The following is a 25,534-nucleotide window of genomic DNA, read 5'->3' as shown; positions in this document are numbered from 1 at the left end:
GCGCTATGTAAAGTTGGTCCACTTACAAGGTCTGTCTTTCCCTGTTTTTAAAAACGGGGGAAAACCTGGTTTCTGCTTCTGAAAACCTGTCAGCTCCTATCATAAGAAGTATCTTGACTGTTTCCAGCTCTGTTACAAAACTCTGGAATGTTGGCCTCTGGTCTTCTAGAACTGTCGTGTATGAAACATGTGGTTCCTTTGTCCCTAACAAAGGGAAGAGAACGTATACAAACCAACCAGAGCAGCATGTGTAAGTGTGTCAGAACCGTGGGACAGACTCTCCCACACCTCGGGAACTTCATCTATGAATGACTTCACAAAATGAAGGTTTGCATTTTTTAGGGGCTACTAAAACATGGATACTCGATTTCAAAAGAATTTTCTTCTTTATTGAATTTATATGCATTTGGCTATGGGAAGGCAGGGAGACTAAAGGGTGTCCCAAAGAAGCCTTTATCTAATACTTTTTTTTGAAGAGAGATGCTAAAGGAAACAATGATTAGGCAAGAGGTAAGGCAGTGTGTTAGTAGAGAGCTGGAGACTTGGGTTCTGGCCTTTCCTCTTCTACTGAATGGGCAGCTTTTCCTACTTCACCTTTTGTGGCCTCAAGTTACCCTCAAGAATAAACGAATGCTGTTGAATCAGGTGATGCCTCTTACCACATGCCCACACTCATCTCCACATGGGTTGTCTAGCTGTGATGCCCTAAGGCTTTGATTTATGTTTACATAAGGGAAAAGTGGGTGAATGAGTGGCAATAGCTCTCGCTGTTACCAAAGCACTGTCGTGGGATTTAGCCTGCCTGCTGACCTTGCGTAACACCTCTTTTCTAGACAACGTAGTGAGTGCCACTCTGTGTCAAGTTGTCCTCCCAACTGTAGTGTCCAGACTGCCCCAAATACAGTCCCTTTTAACATTTCAGTAGTTGAACCCACTGCAGGTAGGGAGGCTGCTTGGAGCAGCGGTGCTCCTGGTGTGGTCCCCAGATCAGCAGCATTCACATCACCTGGAATTGTTAGAAATGCAGATTCTCGGGCTCTAGCCCAGGCCAACTGAACCAAAAACTCTGGTACCTGCCCAGCAGTGTATGTTGTAACAAGCTCTCTAGGGGATCGTGATGGTTCCTAAACTTTGGGAACCACTGACGTGGAGCATCAGGGCATCAGAAGGTGTTCAGTAGGTTGTGACTCAACACAGTTTGGCATTAGAGCAATCAAGTAGGACTCACGCTCCCAGTTGCCACTGAACTGTATCTTCCTTAGCCACTTTTTAGAAGGCTTTTTCTTTCAGGCTTTAAGGCAGGGCTAAGGCTCTGTGGCAAAAAATGACCTTAATGGGTTAATGCACCAAAGACCTGGAGGAAAATCTGGCCTAACAAGACCTCTGTGTTAATGTGGTAGCCACTCGTCCATAGGAGAGTCAGCAGGAAGTGGTGTTGGCTTCTGATTTTGATTCTGGCCACCTGACCAAAGACAGTTAGAAAGAACCTATTGTAGCATTTCCACAATGTCTGCAGGCCAAGTACAGAGAAGACATTCAAGTGTCTAAGGTCTGCTGGTGGTTAAATGAATACTTATCGATGATGCAGCACTGTATAGAGGCAGAGGCACTCTGCTGGTTGCCTGTGGCCCTGGGTCGGGTCTTGCCTTGAAGTCTAACTGGTTGTGTAATTCTGAGTGATTTTTCTCACCTGAAGAAATCTTTTGTTTCCACCTGTCATTTTTGTTTAATAGTGATACCTTGTCATCTTCAAGATTTTGGAATCAAGAAGGGTGACTAGTGACCTCAAAATGGAAAGAGAGTATGATCAGCTGACCAGCGATACAAAAGCAACTCTTTCTCCAGGACCTTGCTAAGACATGCGTGGTGCAGGCTGGATCTAGAATTTTGCATTTGAAATGCGACCGAGCTAGACTTGTCCCTCGGTGTAGGCTCTAGAGCAATTTGCCTTATTTGGTTGTTCTGAGACATTCTAATTCTGGAGGGTCGCTGGTCCCTTCTAGAAGAAGGCCGATCTCTAAATGGCGACCTTTGCTTATTTGAATCTTAAAGTTACAGCTTGAGTAACAATTAGAGTGGCTTCTCATTTTTCTCTCTAAATTCAGGGAACACTTTTTCCCTCTGTTATCTAGATCTTCCTTTTCCTATTGCGATCTCAAGGATTCTGCCCCCAAAGCAGGTGCAAAGTCCTATCGCCCCCTTTTTCTTCCTCTGATGTATGAGGTCTAGAAAAAGTTATGCTTGTTAAATGTAAGCTTTCTTAGCTGAGGGCTGTGTTTTTTTTAGTTCCTCTTAAGCCCATTGCATAACAATCTCTCGTTTTAACCTTTTGCCAAATTGTACACTTCTCATTGTTGGAGGTTACTACTGGTGTTTGGACAGGTAACTTCTACCTTTGAACCTCCATTGCAACAGGTTCAAAGGTTCCAGTGGGAGCTTGTTGGCCACGCTCAGGACAGTACACATTGGCTTCAGGTTTGGCCCCACCCCAGGAGCTGTGGAAAAGGGAGAGGTGCCTGACTGGTGCTGAGCCAGTGCAGCCAGCTGTGCGGGCTGCCCTTCCAGCGCCCAGGAAGTGAGAGTATTCTTACAAGGTAAGCTGCAATAAGGCTGCCTGCTCTAGAGTTTACATATGTATGGGAGAGCTGAGGTGGCAGTGGTTGCAGGGAGGAAGGTGGGACATGTATATATTCTTAGCCTGAGTCTCTTTCACAACATGAAATTATATTTGGTTGAGTCGTAATCTCAGCTGACATACATGGGAGCCAAAGGAAAACAGAAAATCAGTTGGAAACCGGTGGAGACATCCGAACACTCTGAATGCTGACGGGGGATAGACTGGGAAGAGAAAGTTGTTAATTTTACTAAATGTGACCAAAACAGACTTAAAACCTTTCAGGGTTATAGACAAAGCCAAGATGTGGGACTCCTTCATCTTCCATTCAGAGATTTCTGTATCAGTACGGTTAGAAAGGGCGTTCGTCAGCTGTAAGAGGTAGCTATTCCCATGTAGAAAGATGAGGGGAAGGGAGATCTTAGCAGACACTCTACTAGGAGCTGGGGTCTCTACTAGGTGTGCGGCATGAGTTATTTTAGGGGCTCACTACCTCCTGTAAGGTAGCTGGTGTCTCTCCACAAATAAATAATGTCTCTCCGGGCTTCAGCAGAATGGTCTGGGCTCCCTAACTAAGAGGTGGCATGGCAAGGATTCAATTCCTAATCTATCTTTTACAACAGGCTGTTGCATGATGCAGAATTCTTGTGTGTTGCCAAATCTTCCATTATTCTCTCAAGTCTTGGGTCTGTCATTCATGTGCACATAGGATTGGATAGGAATACAAGTCTGCTAGAACTTTAGAAGGTCCCAGAATCTTCTGAATTTGAGCATTTAGTCCTGGAGGAAATCAGTGAAAAAAAAAGAAAGGCTTCTCTTCTCCTGGCCCTGAGCTTTTCATGCGGTTGGTAAAAGAAGGCAGCACCCCGGGGAAGAGCCTGGTGGCATTAGAGTGGCTGAGACTTGTCGCTCATTCTGACATCCTCTGCTCTCTGCTGGAGGAAGCTTCCTCTTGGGGAGACGAGCTGCTGAAATTAAGCAAAGCCAAATGCACCTCCAACCATGAGATGCCCCAGAGGATGGAAAGGCAGGGGCACTACCCTCACCTTTCTGCGTTTCATCTTTCTCCCATGTCTGAAGTGGGCTCCCATGAGGCCAAGGGACCAGCCCATTTTCTCCAAGATTGTGGCACAGCTCACCCTGGCCTTTTTAGTTGGACTCTTTTAAGCCCTCCTCTCTGTAGAGAGAAGGAATTCTGATCTAGCTCTAGTAAAGGGCCGGCTGGGGAAAGTGCTGCTTAAGGCTGGGGTGTCAGTGGGATCCTAGGGAGGGGTGTGGGGCGGGAAAGGGCAGAACTTTTTATTTCTGCTTCCAAATCTAAGGACAGCCACAGCCTTAGGTGAATCCCATGAGACTACTCCAGGTCCTGATAGCGTGTAGACCAATCCTCACGACCCTTTCGGGGGCTCCGCACGTTCAAAATTCTTTTAAAATAATAAGAATTTATTTGCTTTTTCTACTGTCATTGTCTTGTGCGCGTGCAGTGGAGTTTTCCAGAAGCTAAAAGATGTGGGGTCAATGTGACAGCTGATGGCTCGTGTAGTGTTAGGATTTAAAATTTCCCCAGTTTCAATTTGGGAGGTGAGGGAAGCAGCCAAATGTATTTTTTCATTTAAAGTCTGAGATATGAAAAGGATGAGCTCGGTTGTCAGAGGAAAAGAAAAAAGACTCTCCTGTCCCCTCCCTGTCTCTGCCTTTCCTGACCTGATTGTTTTGTTGGCTTTATCAGAACTTCCGGGACTGAGGCAGGTATGCCGGGGATTGGAGACGGGGTGACAGGGTGAGGGGCTGGGCCGTCCTCCGGGTGCTCCAGGGGTCTCGGGAGGAATGTGAGGGCTGAAGTGCCTCTGGCTGGACCTTCCTGTCCTGGGATTCGAGCGCGGGAGCAGAGCCACTTCTCTGACACTGGTAGTCTGGGGGGGACACCTCCTGTCATTTATTCGTTTGTTTTTCTTTGTTTGGAGACAGTTAAAGGGGAAAAGGGTGAAGTGTATGGCTGTTGTTTCAGCCCTTAGGGGCTGGGGTTAAAGTGTTTGCAAACCAGCCAGGGTAGTTTTGGCAGCTTTCTTCCTCCTGGTCAGATACTTCCACTTTCAGTTGTGAAAGAAAAACCAGGAAGTGAAGTCCCCGAGCACGTTAGGAAGCCCGGCCACGGCCTGACTCCGGACAGGGCAGACGGGGTGCTCTGAGCTGTGGCCATCTGCCTGCATGAATGTTCTGAAGCCATCCTGTCCCTGGAGAAAACAGGGGTGAGGAGGAAGAACAGGGACTCGTGTGCCAGGAAGAACTCGGAGCCAGGAAGCCCCATTTGCTGGAAACACCAAGAGATGCGGCCCCCCTCACAGGGTAAGGGGACCAGGTAGAGGGCAGGGCAGGGCGGCATTTCACCAGGGCTCTTGTGAGCACGGGGCAGAGGCCAAGTGGGTACGCTGAGCCCCAGCTTCCGCGAATCTAGAGTTTGCTGTGTCCCAAGCACGTGTCAGCGCTTTCTCTGCCAGGTGTCTAAGGTACATCTTTAAAGCCTCCTTTTCAGGAGGGGTGAATACAAGGAGGAATGTGAGGCACAGATCACATTTTCTTTCTCCTGCCTCTCTTGGGGGAGGTGAACCACAACTGAGACTTGTTTTTCTGGGCTCCGGCATCTGCCACTGCTTCCTTGACGGCTGGGGGACCCCTTAGTTTTCACGGTGGACTTTGACTCCTTCCTGGGGTAAGAGCTGATGAATGGAATAACTGGTGAGATGGGTTGTGGTGAAGTTGGCTCTGTTTCAAGGGCTGGAGCCACAGGTTGAATTTAAGGTGAACTTCAGGGACATTCAAGGAGTGAGCGTTGGGAAGGGACTCCACCGGGACTTGCCAGCTTCTGCGGACAACACCCTTTCTCGTGGTTTGAACAGTGGGACTGAATCTATAGATTCGACATGTAGGTGATTGGTCGTCTCTAACAGAGGCAGTCTTTAAAAATAATAAAATGAGACGAGACTAAATTTAATCCAGCTTCATTTTAAAATAAGATTGGTTTAGTTAGGAAAAAAAAAATAGAATAATCGCTTTTGCTTGATATCCCTGACTCTGTATTCCAGCACAGGACTTACTCTCTGCTGTTTCCCTCTAATTAACAAGTATGAGCTTGAGCATAGAATAAACTTGGAAGACATGGTATAAAATTTTGCAAGCATCACTGTGTGCTGAGTACAATAAAAGGAACAAATCCTAAATAAAATAAGAGTCACAAAAGCTCATAGAACAGGCAGATAACAGAGCTATGTAAAGTAGATGGTATATATAAAAATATGTAGGTGGTGGGGACTCTGGCAAAATGTAAGGCAGGGGTATCCCAGAAAAACACATTTCTTTCTTTCTTTCTATCTGTCTGTCTGTCTGTCTATCTATCTATTTACAAACAGTATCCAGACCAAAGAGAATGTTTCAGCCAAGTATTTGGCTAGGTTCTGACCTAAAATGGTCTTCTCTCTCAGGTTGTATTCTAACTCTTTGAGGACAAAGATATCTACCAAAAAAACAAACAAACAAACAAACAAACAAAAAACCCATGTATTGTTTAGGGCCTAATTGCTAAATATACAGTAAGGGCCATAGATTCTACAGGGAGTGTGGGGGTCAGGGAAGGAGAGAGGGCTGGGGAATGGGTGGAGAGAGGGAAGATGAAGCCAGTTAAGCACCAGGTCATTAGTAGGTACATTTATATTTGATTAAGACAACCTTATGAGTTGGATGGTTTCACCATTTTGTGGTTGAGAGAATAGGCTCAGAGAGGTAAAGCAATTTTCCCGAGATCACAAAGCAGCCAACTGTCAAACTGGGACTGAAGCTACAGTCAGTGTGATGCTAAAAACATGCTCCATCCATTTATGTGTAGAATTAGCCTTTCTTCAGATTTCCTAGAAAATTTCATTTGTAAAAAGATTTTCATGTATGATGCAGATATAGAGTTCACATGTTTATTAGATATTTTTCAGGTTGACATTTTTATAGAACAGCAAATATTACAGCTACTGTTCATTAAATATTCTCTATGAGGCAGCTCTGTGCTTACTGTTTTATGGGGCTTTTCTCTTTTGATATTCAAAACAGTTCTGTGAGGTAGGTACTTTGTTTCATAGATGGGGAAACCAAGGCTTAGAAATAAAGAAACTGGACACAGTATGAAGAGATCGAACTCTGACTCATCGAGTTCCATTTCCAATGAATAGTTGGGTGCATGGGCCAGCAAATTCGAAGCTGAGAGAAATTCTCCCGTGAAAATCCTCCCCCTTCAAATCCATAGAGACAAAGTAGACTGATAGTTGCCAGGGACTGGGAAGGAAGGGGAATGGGGTGTCGCCCTCACTGCTTCATGGGTCAGGGCTTCCTCTGGGGGAGGGAAGAGCTTAGGAGCGCGATGGAAGTAGTGGTTGCACAACGCCGTGGATGGACCAAGTGCCACTGAATCGTTCGCTGTAAAATGGTTAATTTCGTGTTACGTGAATTGCACCTCAAACAAAGAAATCCTCCCACGTCTAGACAGGATTTGATGATATTTTAGAAACCAGGAATGAAGTTTCTGCTCCTGTCCTTCTAAGAGGCCTGGCCAGCAGAAGCACTGACCATCCTTTGGGGTGCGGCCTGAAGTGACTTTTGTGCAGCATCCCGGCAGCATCCTGCAAGGGTGCCATGTCCCCAGCAGCCCGGAGTTCGGCCATCATTGCTTTTGTCACACTCTTCTGTAAACTGTTCTGGGTCTGTTTCTCCCCCATGGGGCTCTACGTCCTGAGGTCACGCATGGAGTCTTGTCACTCACTCTTCCTCCTGGTACAGGGCCTGATATCTTCCAGGCTCTTAATTCATGTTGTTTGAATAAATGCATGAGTTTTGGAAGGTCAGGCGGCCCTCGTACTGCTCTGGCCAGGCCGTGGTACCATCACTCCTCGGGGAAGTTGGTAGTAGATCTCTGGGTTTCCATGTGTCATTCTATTGCAAGAGTTATGAGGTTGTGAGGGGCCCGTGACAGGAGTGGCAGGGGAGGCTGGGGGAGATGGCTAGGCCAGAGCTCAGAGGTGTGCCATGTCCTCCCCGACTAGAAATCCTCTGTTTAAATAAGAAAGAGAAGTTGTGAAGACCTTTGCATGTAAGTTGAAGGGCAGTTATGGTATGAAGACCATGATCACCTCTTCTCATTTGGAACATCTCAAAATAGAACATCTGATATTGACAAAGACTTAGACATTGAGGTAAGTAGAAGAGAAGAAAGGGAGCTAGTCTGCTGAGGACCTCTCCTGTACCCCCATGTACCAGAAGGTCCACCCACAGTGTGTCTTTGAAGCAGGGATTATCTCCTGCCTCCTCTTATGTGCAATTGAGGGAAACATGCTCAGCGACACTAAGTAAGTGTCCCCTGGCTCACACATCTAGTAAGTGCTAGTCTGTTGCTCTGGTACTTGGAAAGGAAATGGCCTTGAAAGTTTGCCCTTAGAAATGATAGAATTGGCAATAAAGTTTTTTGTTGGCAATTCGAATCTGGTGACCCCTGACCATTGCTGAACCAAGTAATGCAAGAGCTGATTCTGCAGATAGCCCAGGTGGGGATGACTCTTCCTCACCCTCTTGCATCACCCTGTCTATCCTCGCATGGATGACTGGGACCTGGCACTTTGTCCAGCCTATCTTTCTACAGGCACTCTTATCAAATCCAGTGAACTTCTGATACTGGTATTCCTGACCTCGGTCCTCTGATAATTCACTTGGTCAGCAACAGGCTTAGGAAGGTTTGGGGAGTGCTGCTGAACTGTGATTTCTTGGAAGCATAGCAGTAGATCAAGGTTGACTCTGTTGATCTGTGATCCAGTTGGATCTGTCACTGCCTGTCACCAGCCTGTCTATGAGTGGCTCAATGGCTAGCCAATGCTGTCTTCATGGACTGAGTTATTTGACCTAATGAGGGCTTTCCTGTTAAATACCACTCAGCTCACCTGGCCAAGGCCTGGCCCCCCAAGGTGCTCTGGTGTTTGTGAAATGAAAGGACTCCAGTGGTGTTGTGTCTACACCAGGCCCCAGACACTATTTCATTCAGACTTCTTGAAGGCTTTTTTCCATTTTTTCCCCCTTTCAACTAAAGATGGATCCTCTTCCTCCACCAGAAACACTTCTTCACCATTTCCTTCCCCAAATGTCCCGCTTGTCCTGCTTTAGTGCCTGTAGTCATACTGCCTCTCACCCCACATCTGGGTGTCCCCTTCTTCCCTTCCATTGAGGTTCATCCAACCTACTGTGGTGACAGGTCTCTCCATGGAAAAAGTGGATGGACATACACAGACAACAGATGGTTGGCGATGGTGACCTTGGCTAAAATCTTGGGGGGCGGGGGCAGGGAGTCTTACTAGCCATTGGGGTGGGTCATCATTCTTGACTAACCCTGGAAATGAAACTCTCAGCAGTAAAGCCAGGGGATCAAGGATCACACATTCTTGAGGGTCTAGAGCGCCATGCTGCTGTCTTCACTACTCCTGTGTACACTAGCCTTCCTTTCTTCAAACTCATTAGCTCGTGTCCCACACGCTGAATCCTTCTCTAAGTGTTTTTAGTGTTCAATAGACCCATAAGTCAGTCCCCTGAGGTCAGAAATTATGTCTTCGACGTTTTTGTCACTTTGCACATGGCACAGTGCTGGTCACATAGTAGGTCCAAGATCTTTGTTTGCCTTTATACATAAATTTAAAGAGGAGAGAGTAAGCCTTCTCTTACCACATGTATACTTCTCCAGTCCACCAGATGCTCCTAATGCTCAGATTCCTCCCACAGAGCATTGGTTTACTGCCTGGGGAACTAGCTTTGTCCCCCATTATAAACTCAAATGCGTGCAGAATGAGTGAACCTCGTCCTCATCCTGGTCAGGTGGCTTCACATTGCCCTCGCCATGGCACAAAGCCCCTGCTGTGGCACTGTGGAGGAAGACTCGGCCAGCTCGGTCCCCCTCTGTGTATAGGCGCACATCGTGTCACTGCAGGACTGAATTCTGCACCCCATTTTCTTCAACAGATTCCCTTCCCTGGTTGCCTTTCTCTGAACTTGTGCCAACAGTGAACAAAAGGGGAAGGAGACTTGCTGGCACTCGGTGGGTTCCTGCTTATATCTCTGGCACTGTGTTGGACACGGTAGAATCTGAAAGCTATGGCAGCCTCTGCCCGGAAGTACTCACAGCCCAAGTGGTTTCCTGAGTCACAGGAAGCCTCCTTGAGACCCGAACCCGAGGAAAGAGCTAATCCTGCTCCACTTCTCACAATCTTCTTGAGCTCTGGTTCCTGTGGCTTTTCCTGTGTGATTCAGCAGCAAAGGTATCACCAATGGATAAGCATCGAAACACTAACCATTTATGCTGTGTTTGCTGGCAGGCCAGGGAACCTGTTCAAGCATAGGTCTTGTGCTCTCTGCACCAGCTGCCTTACCAATTAGAACTGCTGGATGCCAACTAACACTAGGGCTAGGAAGAGTGAGCTGTGAGAGCTTCATATCACTTTCTTGTTTTAATTTAAACACTCACAGAATCTTTCCATGGTGTGGAAATGACTACTCATCCACCTTCTGGGCTTTTCACGGGGACCTCCTTTGGTAATACTGTCTTCTTGCTCTACCTTGCATGACTTTGTGGAAATAAAAAGGAGGCCCTTTCCCCTCTGCCTGGGGACATCCCCTGCTGTGTATGCTTCAGAGCCCCCTGCAGAGGAGAGCAACCTGTACCTGCTGACAAGGCCCTGTGGGGTACAGAAGGCTGAATGAAGTAAGGTCGCCTGAGCACCCAGGCACTGGTGAGGGGCTGGGAAGTTATCTGCAGGCTCATAGGTCAGGAGCTTACGCCAGCCTCCTCCCTGCTCAGCAACTTGAGGTAAATGTTGAGAGATTCACTTTCAGGGCCCCTTTGGCCCTATGACTAAAACTGTACCTTTGCTCTGGTTTCTTATCTGCTAAAGAAATGAATGAAAAATGTTTCTGCCCCCAGAGCTGCTGCTCAGACTGGCTTATCTGCCGCTGAGAAGCTTAGCACACACCATGAGCACTGGGAAAAGGGTATGTGTTGTGTGTGGCTTAGGTGGTGGGAGAGCTGTATTCTCAGGTGTAATCACATGAAATACCACGGCCAAGGTGGGGGAACTTTTTAAGACAGCTGCCTGAGTCGGAGGTGGGGTAATTTGAAGTTGTACACTTTAGGGTGGTGGGGTTTTTTTGTTTTTTTTTTTTAAAGCATGCATATTTCTCAGATTATGATAACCAACTACCCACGCCTCAAGTGTTACCTTCACACCCAGGACTCAATTTCAACCTCCCTCCCTCACACCCCAATTAAAACTCACCCCCTTCTGTGCCCTCAGTCCTCCTCCATAATGAAAAATTATGGACTGACTTTTTATTCCATAGGACTATATAATCTAGTTATTTTTCAGGCTTGTTGTCAAACTCCCTCATGAAACACAATCCCATGAGGGCAGGGTTTTCGCTGCTGTCTCCCCCGCACCGACAGTGATGCCCAGTTCACAGTCAAGCCCTTAAATATCTTTGTCTGAATGAGCGAATACTCAAACCTTCCTGGAAAATTCATTTGTGATTTCCCCTCTTCCATCTATCTTTGCCTATGAGGATTATGCCTTCAGAAACACAACGCATACATATTGTCCAAGTAATTTTTGTCTTTCTACTTGGTACTATATCACAGAGAGCTTTCCATATCAGTGTATGCAGATCTGCTTTATTCTTTTTCATACCTGCCAGGAGTTCCACTGGGTAGAAGTACTCTAACTGGTTTAATTACTCTCCTATCAAAGAAGGCTTTCCTAGTCTCTGGCATTGTAAACAAGCCTATAGAGTTAATGATGAATAGAATAGCCAGTACTTGAGCCTATGCATCAGGCATTGTTCTAAGTACTTTATAGGTACCTTAACCCCTCTAATCATGGTGACAGCCTTCTGAAACAGATATTATTGCCTTGTTACAGATTAGAAACCACAGCAGGTTACCTATTCTAGGTCACAAACCAGATGACCAAGCAGAGTTTGCACCCAAGTCATCTGACTCAGAGCCCACATCCTTCACTGGTACCTTACACAGTCATAAGATGCACTTGACTGAACCGATGTCTTTCTACAGGATACGTTAATAATGGACTCATTAGGGCAAAGAGCACACACCCCAAACTGTGGTGGAGGGCGATGAGTGCTTCTCCAGGAGGCACCGCCACATCTGTGTTTCCACAGTAACTGCATTTTACAGTTTCATCATTGCTAATCTTATGGGTGGGGAAAAGGCGTTTCATTTAAACTTGCTTTTTTTTTTTTTTTTTTTAACTATAAGCAAAGCCTTTCTCTGGTTTGAAGTAATCTGTTTTGCTGTGAACTCTCTCTGCCCTTTGTTTTACTGGGTTGCATTTTGTTTTTTATTGATTCCTAAGCATTGCTTATTGAGGAATTGAGCTCTTTGTCATAAGTATTTAATACTTCTCCTAGTTTGTCTCTGACTTTGTCTTTGGTCTCTTTTCTGTAGGGCAAATATTTTTTTAAATTTTATGTAATTGAACTTTCCAATGTTTTTCATTTATAGCTCTAGGTTTGTGTCAGTCTTGTCTTCTCCATGCCAAGATTATAAAAAAAAAAAAAAAAAAAAAAATCTCTCAAGCCTTTCTATCCCCAAAGGCTCTTATGGTTTTCATTATTTTATACTAAGCCTTTGACGCATCTTGAACTTATTTTCGTTTTAGGAGTAAGACAGTAATCAGCTTTGTGTATTCTCTCTGAATGGCTAGCCAGCTGTCTCAATACGTTTATTATGGGTGAAAAAAAAAAAAATCTATCTTGATTCGAAATGCAATTTGGTATATGATAATTTATTATAGATCCACTGGGAGTATTTCAGGATTATTTTGTTACATAGATTTGTCTATTTATGATCAATAGAAAACTTCCAAATCTCTATAGTAAGCAAATTTATGTTTACCTCTTTGCTACCCACTTAATTCCTGTTATTTTAAAAAACCTTTTCTGACTCTTTTTGTAAGTTTTATTTATTTTTAAACTTTAGAATTAACTTTTTAATTCCTAAGGAAATCCTGTGGGTCTTTATTAGGACTGCATTAAACGTATAGATACGTTTAGGGAGTTAGGGCCATTTGACTATTTCTTCCATTTTTCAAGCCTCTTTTGTTCCCCATTTTTTAAATAGAGGTTTTGCACATTTATTTATACATACACTAGTGAATGTATTTTTACTACATAATCTTTTCCATTATTTTCAAATTAGTTATTGGCATGAAATATAAGGTAGCTATTGACGTTCTGGCTATCAATTTGGTAACTGACCACCTTACAGAATTATTTCATGGTTCCTAATTGCTTCTTATTTTCTTACAGGGTTTTTAAGCTTCCCCTCTAAACTATTTTTGTTTTTCAGTTGGGAAATATGACAACAAATTTTTGTGATATAACTGAATGTTGGCCTTTCTGATCTTTGAATCATTTTAAATAGCGTGAATAGCTGAGATTTGCTCTCCTTAGGAACCAATGCTTTTCCACATCAGGCTTTTCTCTATTTAAGTTTTTTGAAACAGGATCATTGTCTTGAATCACATTATCTTTTATTTCTTAATAGAAAACTACATTTGATGCAGCACAGTAAACTAGTGTTAAGAAAAGTCGAAAATCCCTTAGCTCCAGGGCTCTGAGGAAATTGGATGAAGGATCTTGCAGTGGAATGCATATCTGGTTCACATTCATTGCATATTAGGGAAAAGACTCTCAGATCCATCCAAAGATACTTAGGAAGCTATTGGTTTGTAATGTCCTATTGACCTTTTGCCATCACCTTGGAATTTGTCCAGAGATATTGACTATGAGGTTAAAGACAGAGAAGATGGGCTCCTAAATTGGAAGTAGCAAGAATTTAGGAAAAATAACAATGGAGGCTGAGTTACAACTTAAAGCCTAACAAAGAAAGTAAAACTTTCTTATGCAGCCTCTAAAATAACACACAGGCCCCTTTGGAGTCATTATGAGTTGGGAAAACTTGTGACATAATCTTTAGGAGAGAGTAATTCACTCAGAATAGAAGAATGTGTTAACTAATTAGGTGTAAGAACTTGGGGACTCTGGACTCCCTTTTAATGAGCTTTCTATCACCACAGAATAAGCCCATGCATGCAAGAGAACAAGAAACCAATTAAATCCAAATGAGTATGCCATTATTAGGAGGCAGATTTTTTTTTTTGAAAAGCTTACAATTATAATTTATATCTCCTTATTACATAGAAAATAATTAGTTCTTCAGGCCTAAAAGCAAAGAAAATTTATCTATCGTCCTTTGAATCCCGGAAACCTAGGGTAACAGAATTATTTATTTCTAGGCTGGACTTTCTCCCTACTTCCCACTATAGATGACTTTATTCGATAACATTTATCCTATAGATTCTTCCAAGCCTGGAGGAGTCGACTGATCCTGAGTGGTCCTTGATGTGTGTTAGAAATATATCCTTTCACCGGCCATCATCTCCCACCCAATACTTTGCCAAAATATTGATTTGGGAGTACCTATCTCAAGATTGGCCAGAATGGCTTTAGATGACCTAAGTTTTGGGAGTTTGGGGGTGGGGGAGTTTTACTAAGGGAAAATAGGTTAACTATGAGTATTTAAAACAGACAATTCTGTACCAGAAAACTGGTCATTTATTCAATGACCATTCACTGAAAGTTTACTTTGTGCCAGGCATGGTACAGGCATTGGAGACATAGTAATGAACAGAATGAAAATCTCTGTTCCAATTAGAACATCGTTTCAGTAGGGGCAATTCACGATAAGGAACAAGGACTATTTCAGATAATGAACAGTGTCATGGAGAAGAGAATGCAAAGTCCATGGGAGCGACTAGGGCGAAAGGGCAATATTAAAGAGGGTGATCAGAGTGAGCCTCTGAGGAAATCACATGTGAAATCTGACCTATAAGCAATATGCAAACATTGCAGATCTGGGTAACAGTGTTCTAGGGGACAGGAGAAGAGCAAATACAGAGGCTCTAAGATGAAAATGGACTTACGGTTGACTGAAATGGGAAAGTTAGGGTAGATGGAACTATTTGAGGACTTTATCCAAAAGAAAATTACACTTAATGAAGAAATGCTGCTCCAAATCCGCAAAGCAGCAAAACCCAAAGCTGAATATAGTGTGATCATAACCTACACATAGAGGCTAGTCCTGGAGCTTGCAAACAGGTATGAAGGCAGAAGGTGTCTTTCAGCTAGCTTGGGAATTAAACATGCTAGACGACAGAAAATGAGTGACTTTGGCCATGGCCACCCATACCACAGAGGAAGAGAGGGGCTTGGAGTGAATTAAGGGGAAGTGCTGAGGAGAAATGGGCATCCTGGGGTATGAGGCAGAGGCGTGTCCTTATGACCACATCAGAGAGTAGAGGAAGCTTTCCACTTGCGGCCATTCAGATGTGTACTGTGGCTTCCTCAGCTATCTGTAGATGATCTGGAATGGGAACTCCCAAGTACAGCATAACACAACTCACTTTCCTCCTTTCTTTACCACTAATGCACTTCTCTCTACCCCACATACTTTCCCGACTAGGAGTGAAGCGAAAGGAAGAGGAAATGCCATCACACCATCTGCTTGCAGGGGGTTCTGTGAAGTGACCAAAAGATAATTGTTATTTGAGTGATACAGGACACACGGTGAGAGAGATGGTGGCTTTTTCCCTCATTTATTTGAGCACATATGTAAGTGTTAACAGATTCTAAATGTTAAAATCAGAACTCCCCAGCCTAGTCATGGTGTAAAACAACCCAAAGGGCTCACTTTGTCTCAAGCCCTCGGTTTCTCCCATTAAATATTGAGAGGGTTTCATGATATCATCACAAATCCTCTCTAGTGGTAGCGTAACAGCGTTGTGTTGTTCATTAAAATGAAAACTATCAAGATAGTGAAAAGACAACAGAATGGAGAAAATATTTGAAAATCATAAATCTGATAAGGGTCTAGTATCCAGAATATGTAAAGAACTCTTACAACTCAACAACAAAAAGACAACTCAATTTATAAAGGGGCAAAGGACCAGGATAGACATTTCTTTATGGAAGAAATGCAAATGGTCAACAAGCACATGAAAAAAAGTTCAATCACTAGTCGTTAAGAAAGTGCAAATCAAAGATTTGCCATTTCACAGAGATGCCATTTCACACCTATTAGGATGGCTGTTGTCAAACAACAACAAAAAAAATAGCAAGTGTTGGTGAGAATAGAAAGAAATTGGAACCATCTACATTGCTGGTTGGAATACAAAATGGTACAGCCACTGTGGAAAACAGTTTAGTGGTTCTCCAAAAAAGTTAAATGTAAAATTACCATGTCACCCAGCAATTCCACTCCTAAATATTTACCCTAAAGAACTGAAAATAGATATTCAAACAAAACTTATATACAAAGTTTATAGCACTATTTATCATAGCAAAAGGGTGGAAAGAACCCAGACATCGATCAGAATGTATTCTATCCAATAAGGGGATATTATTCAGCCATCAGGAGGAGTGAAAAACTGATATACACTGTAACATGGATAAACTTTGAAAATATGCCAAGTGAAAGAAGTCAGACACAAAAAGTCACATAAGATTCCACTTATATGAAATATTCAGAATTATTAAATCAATAGAAATAGAAAGTAAATTCAAGTTTTCCAGGACCACGGGAAGGAGAGAACAGGAAGTGGTTACTTGACGGGGGCAGGGGTCCCTTTTTTGGGGTGAAGGAAATGTTTTGGAATTAACTAAAGGTGACGTTTGTACAACATTGTGAACATACTAAATGCCGCTAAATTGTACTTAAAATGGTTCATTCTATGTTATGTGAATGTTATCTCAGTTAAAAACAATGTGGGGCAGCAGGTTGGAATCATCTGAAATTCTGTGCCTTTCCTATTTGAATTGGATACCTGGTCAGTAATAGCCAAGCGAGTAAGCTATTTCGGTAGACACATAGATACATCCTTCAGTGTCTTCTGCATCCAGTGCAGGCAAAGGACTTCGTTTTCATGAAACTATTGCCTTGACCTTCATAAATACCTCCTTGTCTGTAATGAAGTGGTCAGTCTCGTCTCATTTGTGGACAATATGACTGGAGTATGTCTAAAAGTGCTCAATAATTGATAGACCATGGTCCACATTAAACCTGACATGTTTTTTGTTCATCTCAAACCAGATACTTACTATTCGAGCCAATGGTTAAACACAGAGGTTTCATAAAAATCCAGTGTTTCAGGTTTTCTAGAGAGAAAAAAATCTGACTATCTGGTGACTCCGGGCTCACATTACCACATGGTGACAGTCAGCCAAGTTTGAGAGCAAGTGCCAACTTTCTCTCTCCCCCTCTTTCTCTCCTGTCTGTCTGTCTGTCTCTGTCTCTCTCTCTCTCTCTCTCTCTCTCTCCCACTTCCCCATTCTCCCTTTATGTTACTTGCCAGGCTAGTCACCCTCCCTTCCCACCCCCGACTTCATAGCGCCACACCGGAACATAAATTTCACCTTTAGATCTTCTTTTAAAGAATTGTTAGCAAAGTCTCCCGTTGAAATATAAATCATCTGTAAGAAGAGGGCAAAGTCCCTGGTGCAACAATTTGTTCTCATAACTGAAAAGAGGAGCGTAGGTAAGAATCTCTTAATTTGACAGTGGCCTTGGACAGAGAGAAGAATTCTAAAGCTCGAAAGACTATCAGACTGGTAGCAGCGTGGCAGGCTGAGGGGAGGGGCTGATGGTAGGCAGGATGGGTGAGCACAAAGCAGGATTCTGCTACCCAGTCTGTCAGTTTTGCGATCTTCCCTTCTAGGCCTGGGTTGGGGTGGCTGGCCTAAAAACCATGAACTGCACAGCTGACTCTCGAACATATTCTACCTCCTAGATTGCCACTTCACAATACAAGTCAGGTAAGACTGGTTTCCTCAGATCCCCAGGTTCTTAGAATCCTGGCAGGTAGTCACAATAGCACCCATTGTTACGTAACCTAGCACCTGTGGGGCTTCGTTTGTGTTTTGTTTGTTTCTTTTCTCTTCCCCTAAACACAATGTGGAAGAAGCCAAGGAGGTGGGGACAGTCATCTCAGTCTCTGGAAGTTCAATTTTCCTCCATAAAATGGAGAGGGACAACTCCAAATTCAGGTAATAACCAATCAGGAGGCAGAAAAATGATAACAGTGACTCAGGGTTTCTTGAGACTGTTACTGCTCCCACATAGAATCCCTAAGTTTTGTAGCCTTGGTTGGAGTAGAAGGAAGCATGTTCCTTGATGGAGAAAAAGTCCCCATGTCAGCTAATGACACCTGCCCCAGAGCTGCAAGGACAACGTGACCTTGATCTGATAAGACTCTATGTCGAGCTTGTTTGGCTCACTTGATTTGGAGTAGGAATGTTGTCTCATCTCTGAGCTATTGTTCCATAGGGCATTGCAGTAAACTTTGGAGAATGCAAATTCTTAACTTTTGCCATCACCTGTAAGTTGCCAGACAAATTAATCTTGTGGCTAGTCTCTATGAGGAAAAAAATGAGTTGTGGGTTTGTAGATTTTAATGGGGAAGCAGGAATGGTAATGGTGAGTGAACTTGGATAAGTCACTTTACCCTGGGGAACATCTACAGTCTTGTCTGTAAAATGTGGCTTCATGATATCGGTTGGATTAAATGAGATCCATGTGATCGGCCCAGCCCAATGCCCGTAGTACAGTCAAATGCTCGCGTTTGCTGCTTTTACTAACCTGATCAAGTCTGAAAGCTGTGAGGCAAGACTGAGCCCCTCCCATCAGAGTGGTTTGAAGCTGAATTTGGCTGGGAACTACAAGAAAACCTGGATTGGAAAAAGCCTTTGTTGCTTTTGTTTCCCTGAGATCTCTTCCTGACCTAAATCTTCAACGCTCTCCTGCTACCATGTGTCAGGTCCATTTCCCAGCACGCTTTCTGCATTCTTGATTAATGCTGCCTCCAGTAATGACGGTTCCTCCAGACTCTCTGGAGGAGAGGACATCGGACATAGCAAGTTGTGACGCTGTTGACCTCTGAGCCCTGCTTGATACTTCAAAAAAGAAAGTACAAAAAGCGAAATAAGCCAGACAGAAAAAGTTGAAAATCATATGATATCACTTATATGTCGGATATAAACCTAAAAACAACAAATGAATAGGACAAACAAACAGAGACTCATGGGCATGGACTATAGACTAGTGGTTACCAGAGGATAGGGAGTCAGGGAGGAGGGGGGAGGTAGACAGGGTAAAGGGGTCAAATATATGGGGGTAGAGGGTTGAGTGAAGTGGGTAAAGGGGATCAAATATATGGCAGCTGAAGGAAACTGGACTTTGGGTGGTAAACACACAATAGAACATACAGATGTCAAATTATAATGTACACCTGAAAATTATATAATTGTATTAACTAATGTTACCCCAATAAACTTAATTTAAAGAAAGAAAGAAGGAAAGCAAGCAAGCAAGCAAGCACTAAGCAAGGCATATCTGGCCAGCAGGCAATGTCCTTCCTGCAGAACACTCGATTTCTAAAATCTGTGATGTCACCTCTACAGAGGTTCCCTCTTCCAGCCGGAAGAGTCTTCCCTGACCCTTGGTCTGCCTGAGCGGTGGGAGCCTCCGGAGTGCCCTTCTCTGACTACCAGCTTATGTTGGGTCCAGAAGGTTTGCTTCTAGGTTTTGTGGGCCAGCAATAAAAGGGCAGTCGTTTCTCAGAACCGTCTGGGAAATGATTAACTTGTTTCCTTTGATCCTTTCCACCTTGTGGGAGGAGAGTCAAGTGTTGCAGGGAGGGGTACGCCTTCTATTATTTTTGACATTGCTAAGGTAAACGGTGGGAGAAATTCTGGTGCTAGGGCAGTTCAACTCTGCTATTCGGAGGATTAGAAGCGTGTGTGTGTGTGTGTGTGTGTGTGTGTGTGTGTGTGTGTGTGTGTGTGTGTGTCCCTTCTGTAACAGAACTATTGAGTAAAAAGGGTACGCTATTTCCCAACTTCTTCTTCCTTTCTTTTTTTTTTTTTTTAAGGCCTGAATTTCCTGCTGCTATTCACAAAGATGCTTTTTATCTTTAACTTCTTGTTTTCCCCACTTTCAACTCCGGCACTGATCTGCATCCTGACCATTGGAGCTGCCATCTTCCTATGGCTGATGAACAGACCTCAGCCAGTCTTTCCTGATATTGATCTGAACAACCAGTCAGTGGAAATTGAGGTAACTTAGCAACACCTTTTTAGTTTGTCACCCTTGATCAAACACAAACTATAATTCAAGATTTTGTGGTGATTTATAAAGGGGATTGGGTATAACGTGGGAAGGTGAGCCAATTAAGTTAGCAATCAACAGAAAATCTATAAATTTAAACTTCTGTTAATGGCATATTTTCTTTCATAACAAAAATGAAACCACAGCTAGGTCTTATGATCCAGGAATCTAGATTGGGGTTGGGATATCACAACCCTCAGGGAAAATTCATGTGTGTATACGTGTGTGTGTCTGTGTGTGTGTGTGTGTGTGTGCGTGAGAGAGAGAGAGAGAGAGAGAGAGAGAGAGAGAGAGAGAGAGACTAGTATGCTAAGAATGGTTTTTACATTTTAAAACAGATATGTAAAAAAGAATTTCTTTTAATTTAAAAAGAAGGACAGATCATACACGTTCCACAAAGCCTAAGCTTTTCACTGACTAGCCATTTACAGAAAACATTTGCCAACCCACGATCTCGATGATAGAGTCAATACTTTGGAGATAGGAGAATATTTTCATTGAGAAATTCAATGTCTGAAAACAGTAAAGAAGTTACTGAGTTAAATTCCAGCTTTGAGTTAATAGTCTTTCTTAAAACTGGCAGAAGTTAATCCCCCGACTTTCAGCAAATGACGTGGCGTCCTACATCTCTTAGCAAAGAGAAAACTCCAAGACTGTTCTCTTCATTTTTCATCGTCAACCCTTTTCAGAGGAAAAAAGCATTCCTGTTTTTTAGCAAAGCCAAGCCCCTTCTGGTCTTTTTACAAATGTCTTTCCTCTGCTCAGAACTTTCACTCCTGCTTCCACTCCTCCCTCCCTCTCTTACATTCAGGCATGTTTGTGTGTCCTTCGCTGCCCTTGTTCTCTGCTGACATTGTCCTCTGCTGCTGCTGCTTCAGGCCACCAATGCCTTCCAATTGTTTTTCCCACCAGAGTTCTTGAAGGCTAGTCTGCCTGTCTGTTGATTTCCTTTTCTGAACTTCGACCCACCGAGGTTGTACATTTTCTACTACCATCTCCCCAAACTTCTCTGGAACACTCATAATCTAACTTCTAAATTCAATGATTTCTCCTTCAGTCTCCCTCTCATTTGACTTGAGGCTTCTCTTTTCTTGAAACTTCTTCTTTTGCCTTTCATAATATTGTTCAATGAGATTTCTTCCTGATTCTAAGACGGCCTTTCTTTGTCGCTTAGGTTCTTTCCTTTCCTCATTCTACTGTTTCAGCCTCATCATCTCTGATTCCTCTAAAGCAAATGTTCTGTAAAGGCCAGCCAGTTAAGGCTTTGTAGCCTTACAGGCTCTGTTACAGCTCAGCTCTGCTGGGAAACCACCAGGCAATATGTAAATGAATGAACAATAAAACTTTGTAAAAGCAGGTGACAGACTAGATGTGACCACAGAGCAAAGTCTGCCTGCCAATCCCTGCTTTAAATCCTCACAGCTGAGAAAACCCCTCCTCTCCTATGATTTGAAAATGTACCCAAAAGGCTATGACACCCCAATCTGATTTTCTAGTTCTGGCCTCTTCCTGAGTTCCGGTCCACCTCAGTGACACTTGAGTACCTCAAGCTCAACCAGGGTCTTTATTGCATTTCTTCTCCACACATACACACACGCACACGCACACGCACACGCACACACATACCCATGTGTGCACTCTGTATTCTTGCCTGTTTCACCCCCTGTTCCATCTCAGTTAAATGCATCTCTTCTTATACAGTCGCCAAATGTCGAGTCTGAATCACCTTTTATTCTTTCTTCTTCCTCAGGCCATCTATGAACACGGACGACAAGACCCTATCTTCCTTTACTAGACAAGGAATTTCATTTTTGACAATTTTGAATTAATGTCACATTTTATGGAAATCTTCCCTGATGCTCTAGACAAGTCAGATCTCTTGTTATAGCCTGATCTTGTAGTTTCGACGGACATTTCCACTCATCCCTAGCTTCTACTCCTTCCTCAAATGACCTCATTCTCCAGCTGCCCACCAGATTCTACGATGTGTTTTCTTTCCTCTGTGCCTTTATTCAGTCTGTTCCTTCACTCTGAATCATTCTTCTTTCCGTCCATTCTACTAAAATACATCTTTCTGGTAAATGCTTACTTATCTTCAAAGTCTGTATTGACATATCATTCCTTCTCTGTAGCCTTTCTACTTAATACAGAATAGGTTGCTTCATTAGTATTCCAAAACATATATGTTTATTACAGCGTGCACATCACAGTACTATATTTGCACGCTTTTCCTTCTCAACCCACCCCCACTCAAAAAAAAAATCCTTCTGGGGTGTTCACGGCCAGCAATTTTGTCTTAACTCACTTTGCATCTACAGTATTTACAATGCCTGGAACACAGTATGCATTTGATACATGTTTAAACTTGATGTGATCTTTTAAAGGATAAAAAGCTATAATAGTCTCTCTCTCATGTGTGTGATGTTTGTGTAAGCACATGTGTGTGTACGCCTAGAGGAGGAAGGGGAGATTTCCAAAAACATAACTGTGACCGTCTCTGGGTTTCTATGACATGGAGATACTACAATTTGAGATTTAAAAAATTGATTAGTTGCGTAGAAAGGGCTAATCTTTGTGACCTCAATGGTCAGCACTTACATTCTCTTTAATCAGTCTGTAAGGATTTGGAAAGGGTCGGGAGAGACTCAGGCTTGGCCTAAACTTGATCTTGTGTCTTAGGGAGGAGCACGGAGGAGCGCAAAACAGAAAGACGACGAACTGCTCTCTTACTACTTCTCAGATGTCAAGACAATATACGAAGCTTTCCAAAGAGGACTGGTTGTATCTGGTAAGCCTGACAGTCTCACCCTCTCTGTAACAAGACCTGTATGGGGACTTGTTGCATACCTTTGCTTCCCTGTCTCACTTATAAAATCCCAGTGGTGGCCTGAATACAATTCCAACATAGAAGGTGGAAGGGACATTAGCACAGTGTCAGAATGGCTGCAGGAATCAGAAAATCAAAGAATCAGGAAACAATGTAGGACGGCTTTGGGTTTGAAACCCAGCTCTTCCATTTCCAGCTGTGTGACCTTATACAAACCACTTTGCCTCTCTGAATCCATTCCTCATTTAAGACGAGAACTTCCTGCCAAGTTGCTAAGGAATAGACAATGTGGACAAGTATTTTGATGAAATCACGAGTACATTAGTACATTATATTTGCTTAGGACATGCATTTCAAAAGTGCAATTCCCCAGATGCAAAATCTAAGCCATAGTTAGCATTCAGGCTTCCTGACTTCTTACCTTGTCCTTGACCCCAGTGCCAAACTACTGGCCCATGCTGCTGCTCTTAGTGTCACGGAGGTAATTATCTTTTGGACTTTCTTAGAAATGCCACCATATGGACTTTGGTAGGTTCACTTGGAACATAGCAGACCTTCGTACTTATGTCTTTTATCATTAAACACAATGCTAGGTACCCTAGTTTCCTTTCAAAATCAACTGGCCAACAGCTCTCCCTACATCCTTTTCCTTTTGGGTGGCATTCTGTCCAGGCATCGATTTGCCTGTGTGACTTCTTATCCCTCCCTTCCCTTTTGCCTTTATCTCCAACTATGACAATATTTACTAGCCAACTCTTGTCAAGTAAGAACTATGCAGTAGATGCTGCTCATATACCATCTACTTGACCTTCCCTAACCTCTGGGATTACTTATTATCCCTCCCACTTTTTAAAATAAGAAAACAAAGACTCAGAGATTTAGGATCATTCTGAAGGTGGCATACCTAGAAAATGTTGCATAACATACTTCATTTAGAAAAATTTTTTCAATATTAAATTAAAACGAAATAAAGTTTAAAATAGCCTCTCGTGTAAGCAGATGTGGCCTGGCTATTTTTACAGAAAAAAACGACACTTCTGGTCTTAACTGGGGTTCAATACATCAAACCTAACATATGCTTTTAACTCCTACCTGGTAGATGGTCTATGTTATGTTGCTAATCACCTGTGAATAATGTTTAAAATATAGATCCTCTGGCTTCACCTTGTTAAACCGAATCAGAATTCTAGATAGTGAGACCTGAGAATCCGAATTTTTAACAAGGCTTTGGAGCAGAGGGAGGGTCTGCATGCCAGAGTTTCAACTCTGCTTAGTTTAGGACAGCAATTTTGCTGAGTTGTTAATGGGTGGGCTCTTTGTAGAAGGCTACACCTTAGAGCAGAAGCTAGATCTGAGGTAAGTTAATCAAAGGCTAGGCTGTTGCCTGATCAGGACTTTGGCTAATTAGGCTAAAGCTGATTAGGGCATAGAGTTTAATGAGACCTCAGTTGGTGCCCCTTTGGGCCAATTACTTGATTTGTTCCTTGGCTATGGGCCTCTGCTAGAATTTTCATCAATAGGGACGTGATAAGGAAGATGCAGTATGGTTTTTTCCACACTCATCAGCTCTGTCACTTACTGAGTGAGTTTGGAGAAGCTGTCCCTGTCCTGCCTGGCTCTTACTACCAAGGGGATTATGACAGTTGGAAAGACCAAATGGGCGAATGTGCCTAGCATTAAGTAAGTATTCCACAGATGGTGGTAGCTATCACCAGTGATTAATGTTAGTACAAACAATCGCATTGGTAAGCCATAGGAGGCCCATACTCTGGGCTGGAGCAGTGGCTATGAACACCTAAAAGGACAGGACTTGCCCAACTTCATGGAATATTACATTCTGAGATTTTACTTCTCGAGCTATCATGCATCTATTTCAGCAGGAAGAAAAAGTACTACATTTCCTGTGGACAGTCTCCTCGTTCATTTTCTATATCTCTTCAATTAGAGTAGGTCTTTCTTGCTTTCTTTCCTTTTTTTTCTTTCACTTAATCTGGAAGTTCACGTATTTACCTTTGAATTCCTAGTACCCTCTTTCTGAATGCTTCCTTTTGGCAAGAACTTTTGGCTCTCAGGAGTTTGGCTAGAGCCTCTGTGTCAAATTCCCTTCCCTTCTACTTTTTGATTTATAACTTGGTCTCATTTTGGCTTAGATGTGGGGCTTCTCGGCAAGCTAGACTTGTTCCTTAGCCTTGTTTCACAATTTCTGTGGCTTCTGTGGCTGAGATTGCTATTTGTTCTAGCAAATGGATGTTCCCACATTTATTTTAACTTTAATAAGGCCAAGAGTCTAGATGTTCTAGTAACAAATATAAAACACAATTGTAATAACATCGAAAGCAAATATACATGTGTGTGTACCTGTGTGTGTATTCATATGTGTGTCCTCTGTGTGTGTGTGTGTGTGTGTGTGTGTGTGTGTGTGTGTGTCCTTGTAATTCCAATGAGCCTCGGTATCTCAGAAAAAATTCTCATATAAACAGGCGAAGTATGTTAACAGATGACGTGTGAGAGTAAATAAAATTTAACAAAGGGAAAGGTCCCACTTTACAAGCTGTAAAAGAAACATAGACTAAAGTAATGATTTTTTGAAGACATGGTAAAATGTTACTATTTAGTGTCTATGACTCAATACATTGCTTGCTCTATAAAAGCAAATTGCCACAATGAGTCTACTACCCAATACGGTGCTAGATATTAAAAACCTGAGCTATTCCGACCACCCCCATCCCTTCTTATTGAGGTTATTTCATTTTAGGGACTCTATTCTAAGAAAATGTTCTGAATTTGA

At 43.0% G+C, this 25,534-nt stretch overlaps 1 protein-coding gene across 3 annotated transcripts in view; it reads left to right on the top strand.

Annotated features, from left to right (window-relative positions):
- Positions 1-2,442: 2,442 nt before the first annotated feature.
- Positions 2,443-25,534, top strand: part of ACSL5 (acyl-CoA synthetase long chain family member 5) — a 41,415-nt gene continuing 18,323 nt past the window's right edge. Inside the window, exons 1-3 of one of the 3 annotated variants that reach the window (XM_039871200.1) lie at positions 2,443-2,594; positions 19,684-19,868; positions 22,599-22,707. In XM_039871200.1, the coding sequence (XP_039727134.1) occupies positions 19,713-19,868; positions 22,599-22,707 (265 nt within the window). In that variant the 5' untranslated portion in view covers positions 2,443-2,594; positions 19,684-19,712. Of the gene's footprint in view, positions 2,595-4,417; positions 4,523-4,576; positions 4,961-19,683; positions 19,869-22,598; positions 22,708-25,534 lie in introns of those variants that run through there. The other 2 variants (XM_039871202.1, XM_039871199.1) reach the window with 2 other exon arrangements.

Source organism: Pteropus medius, unplaced genomic scaffold (genome assembly GCF_902729225.1).
Source record: "Pteropus medius unplaced genomic scaffold, Ma_sr-lr_union100, whole genome shotgun sequence".
Classification (NCBI taxonomy): domain Eukaryota; kingdom Metazoa; phylum Chordata; class Mammalia; order Chiroptera; family Pteropodidae; genus Pteropus; species Pteropus medius.
The sequence above is the reverse complement of the archived record's forward strand: the minus strand, read 5'-3'. Positions and strand labels throughout refer to the sequence as shown.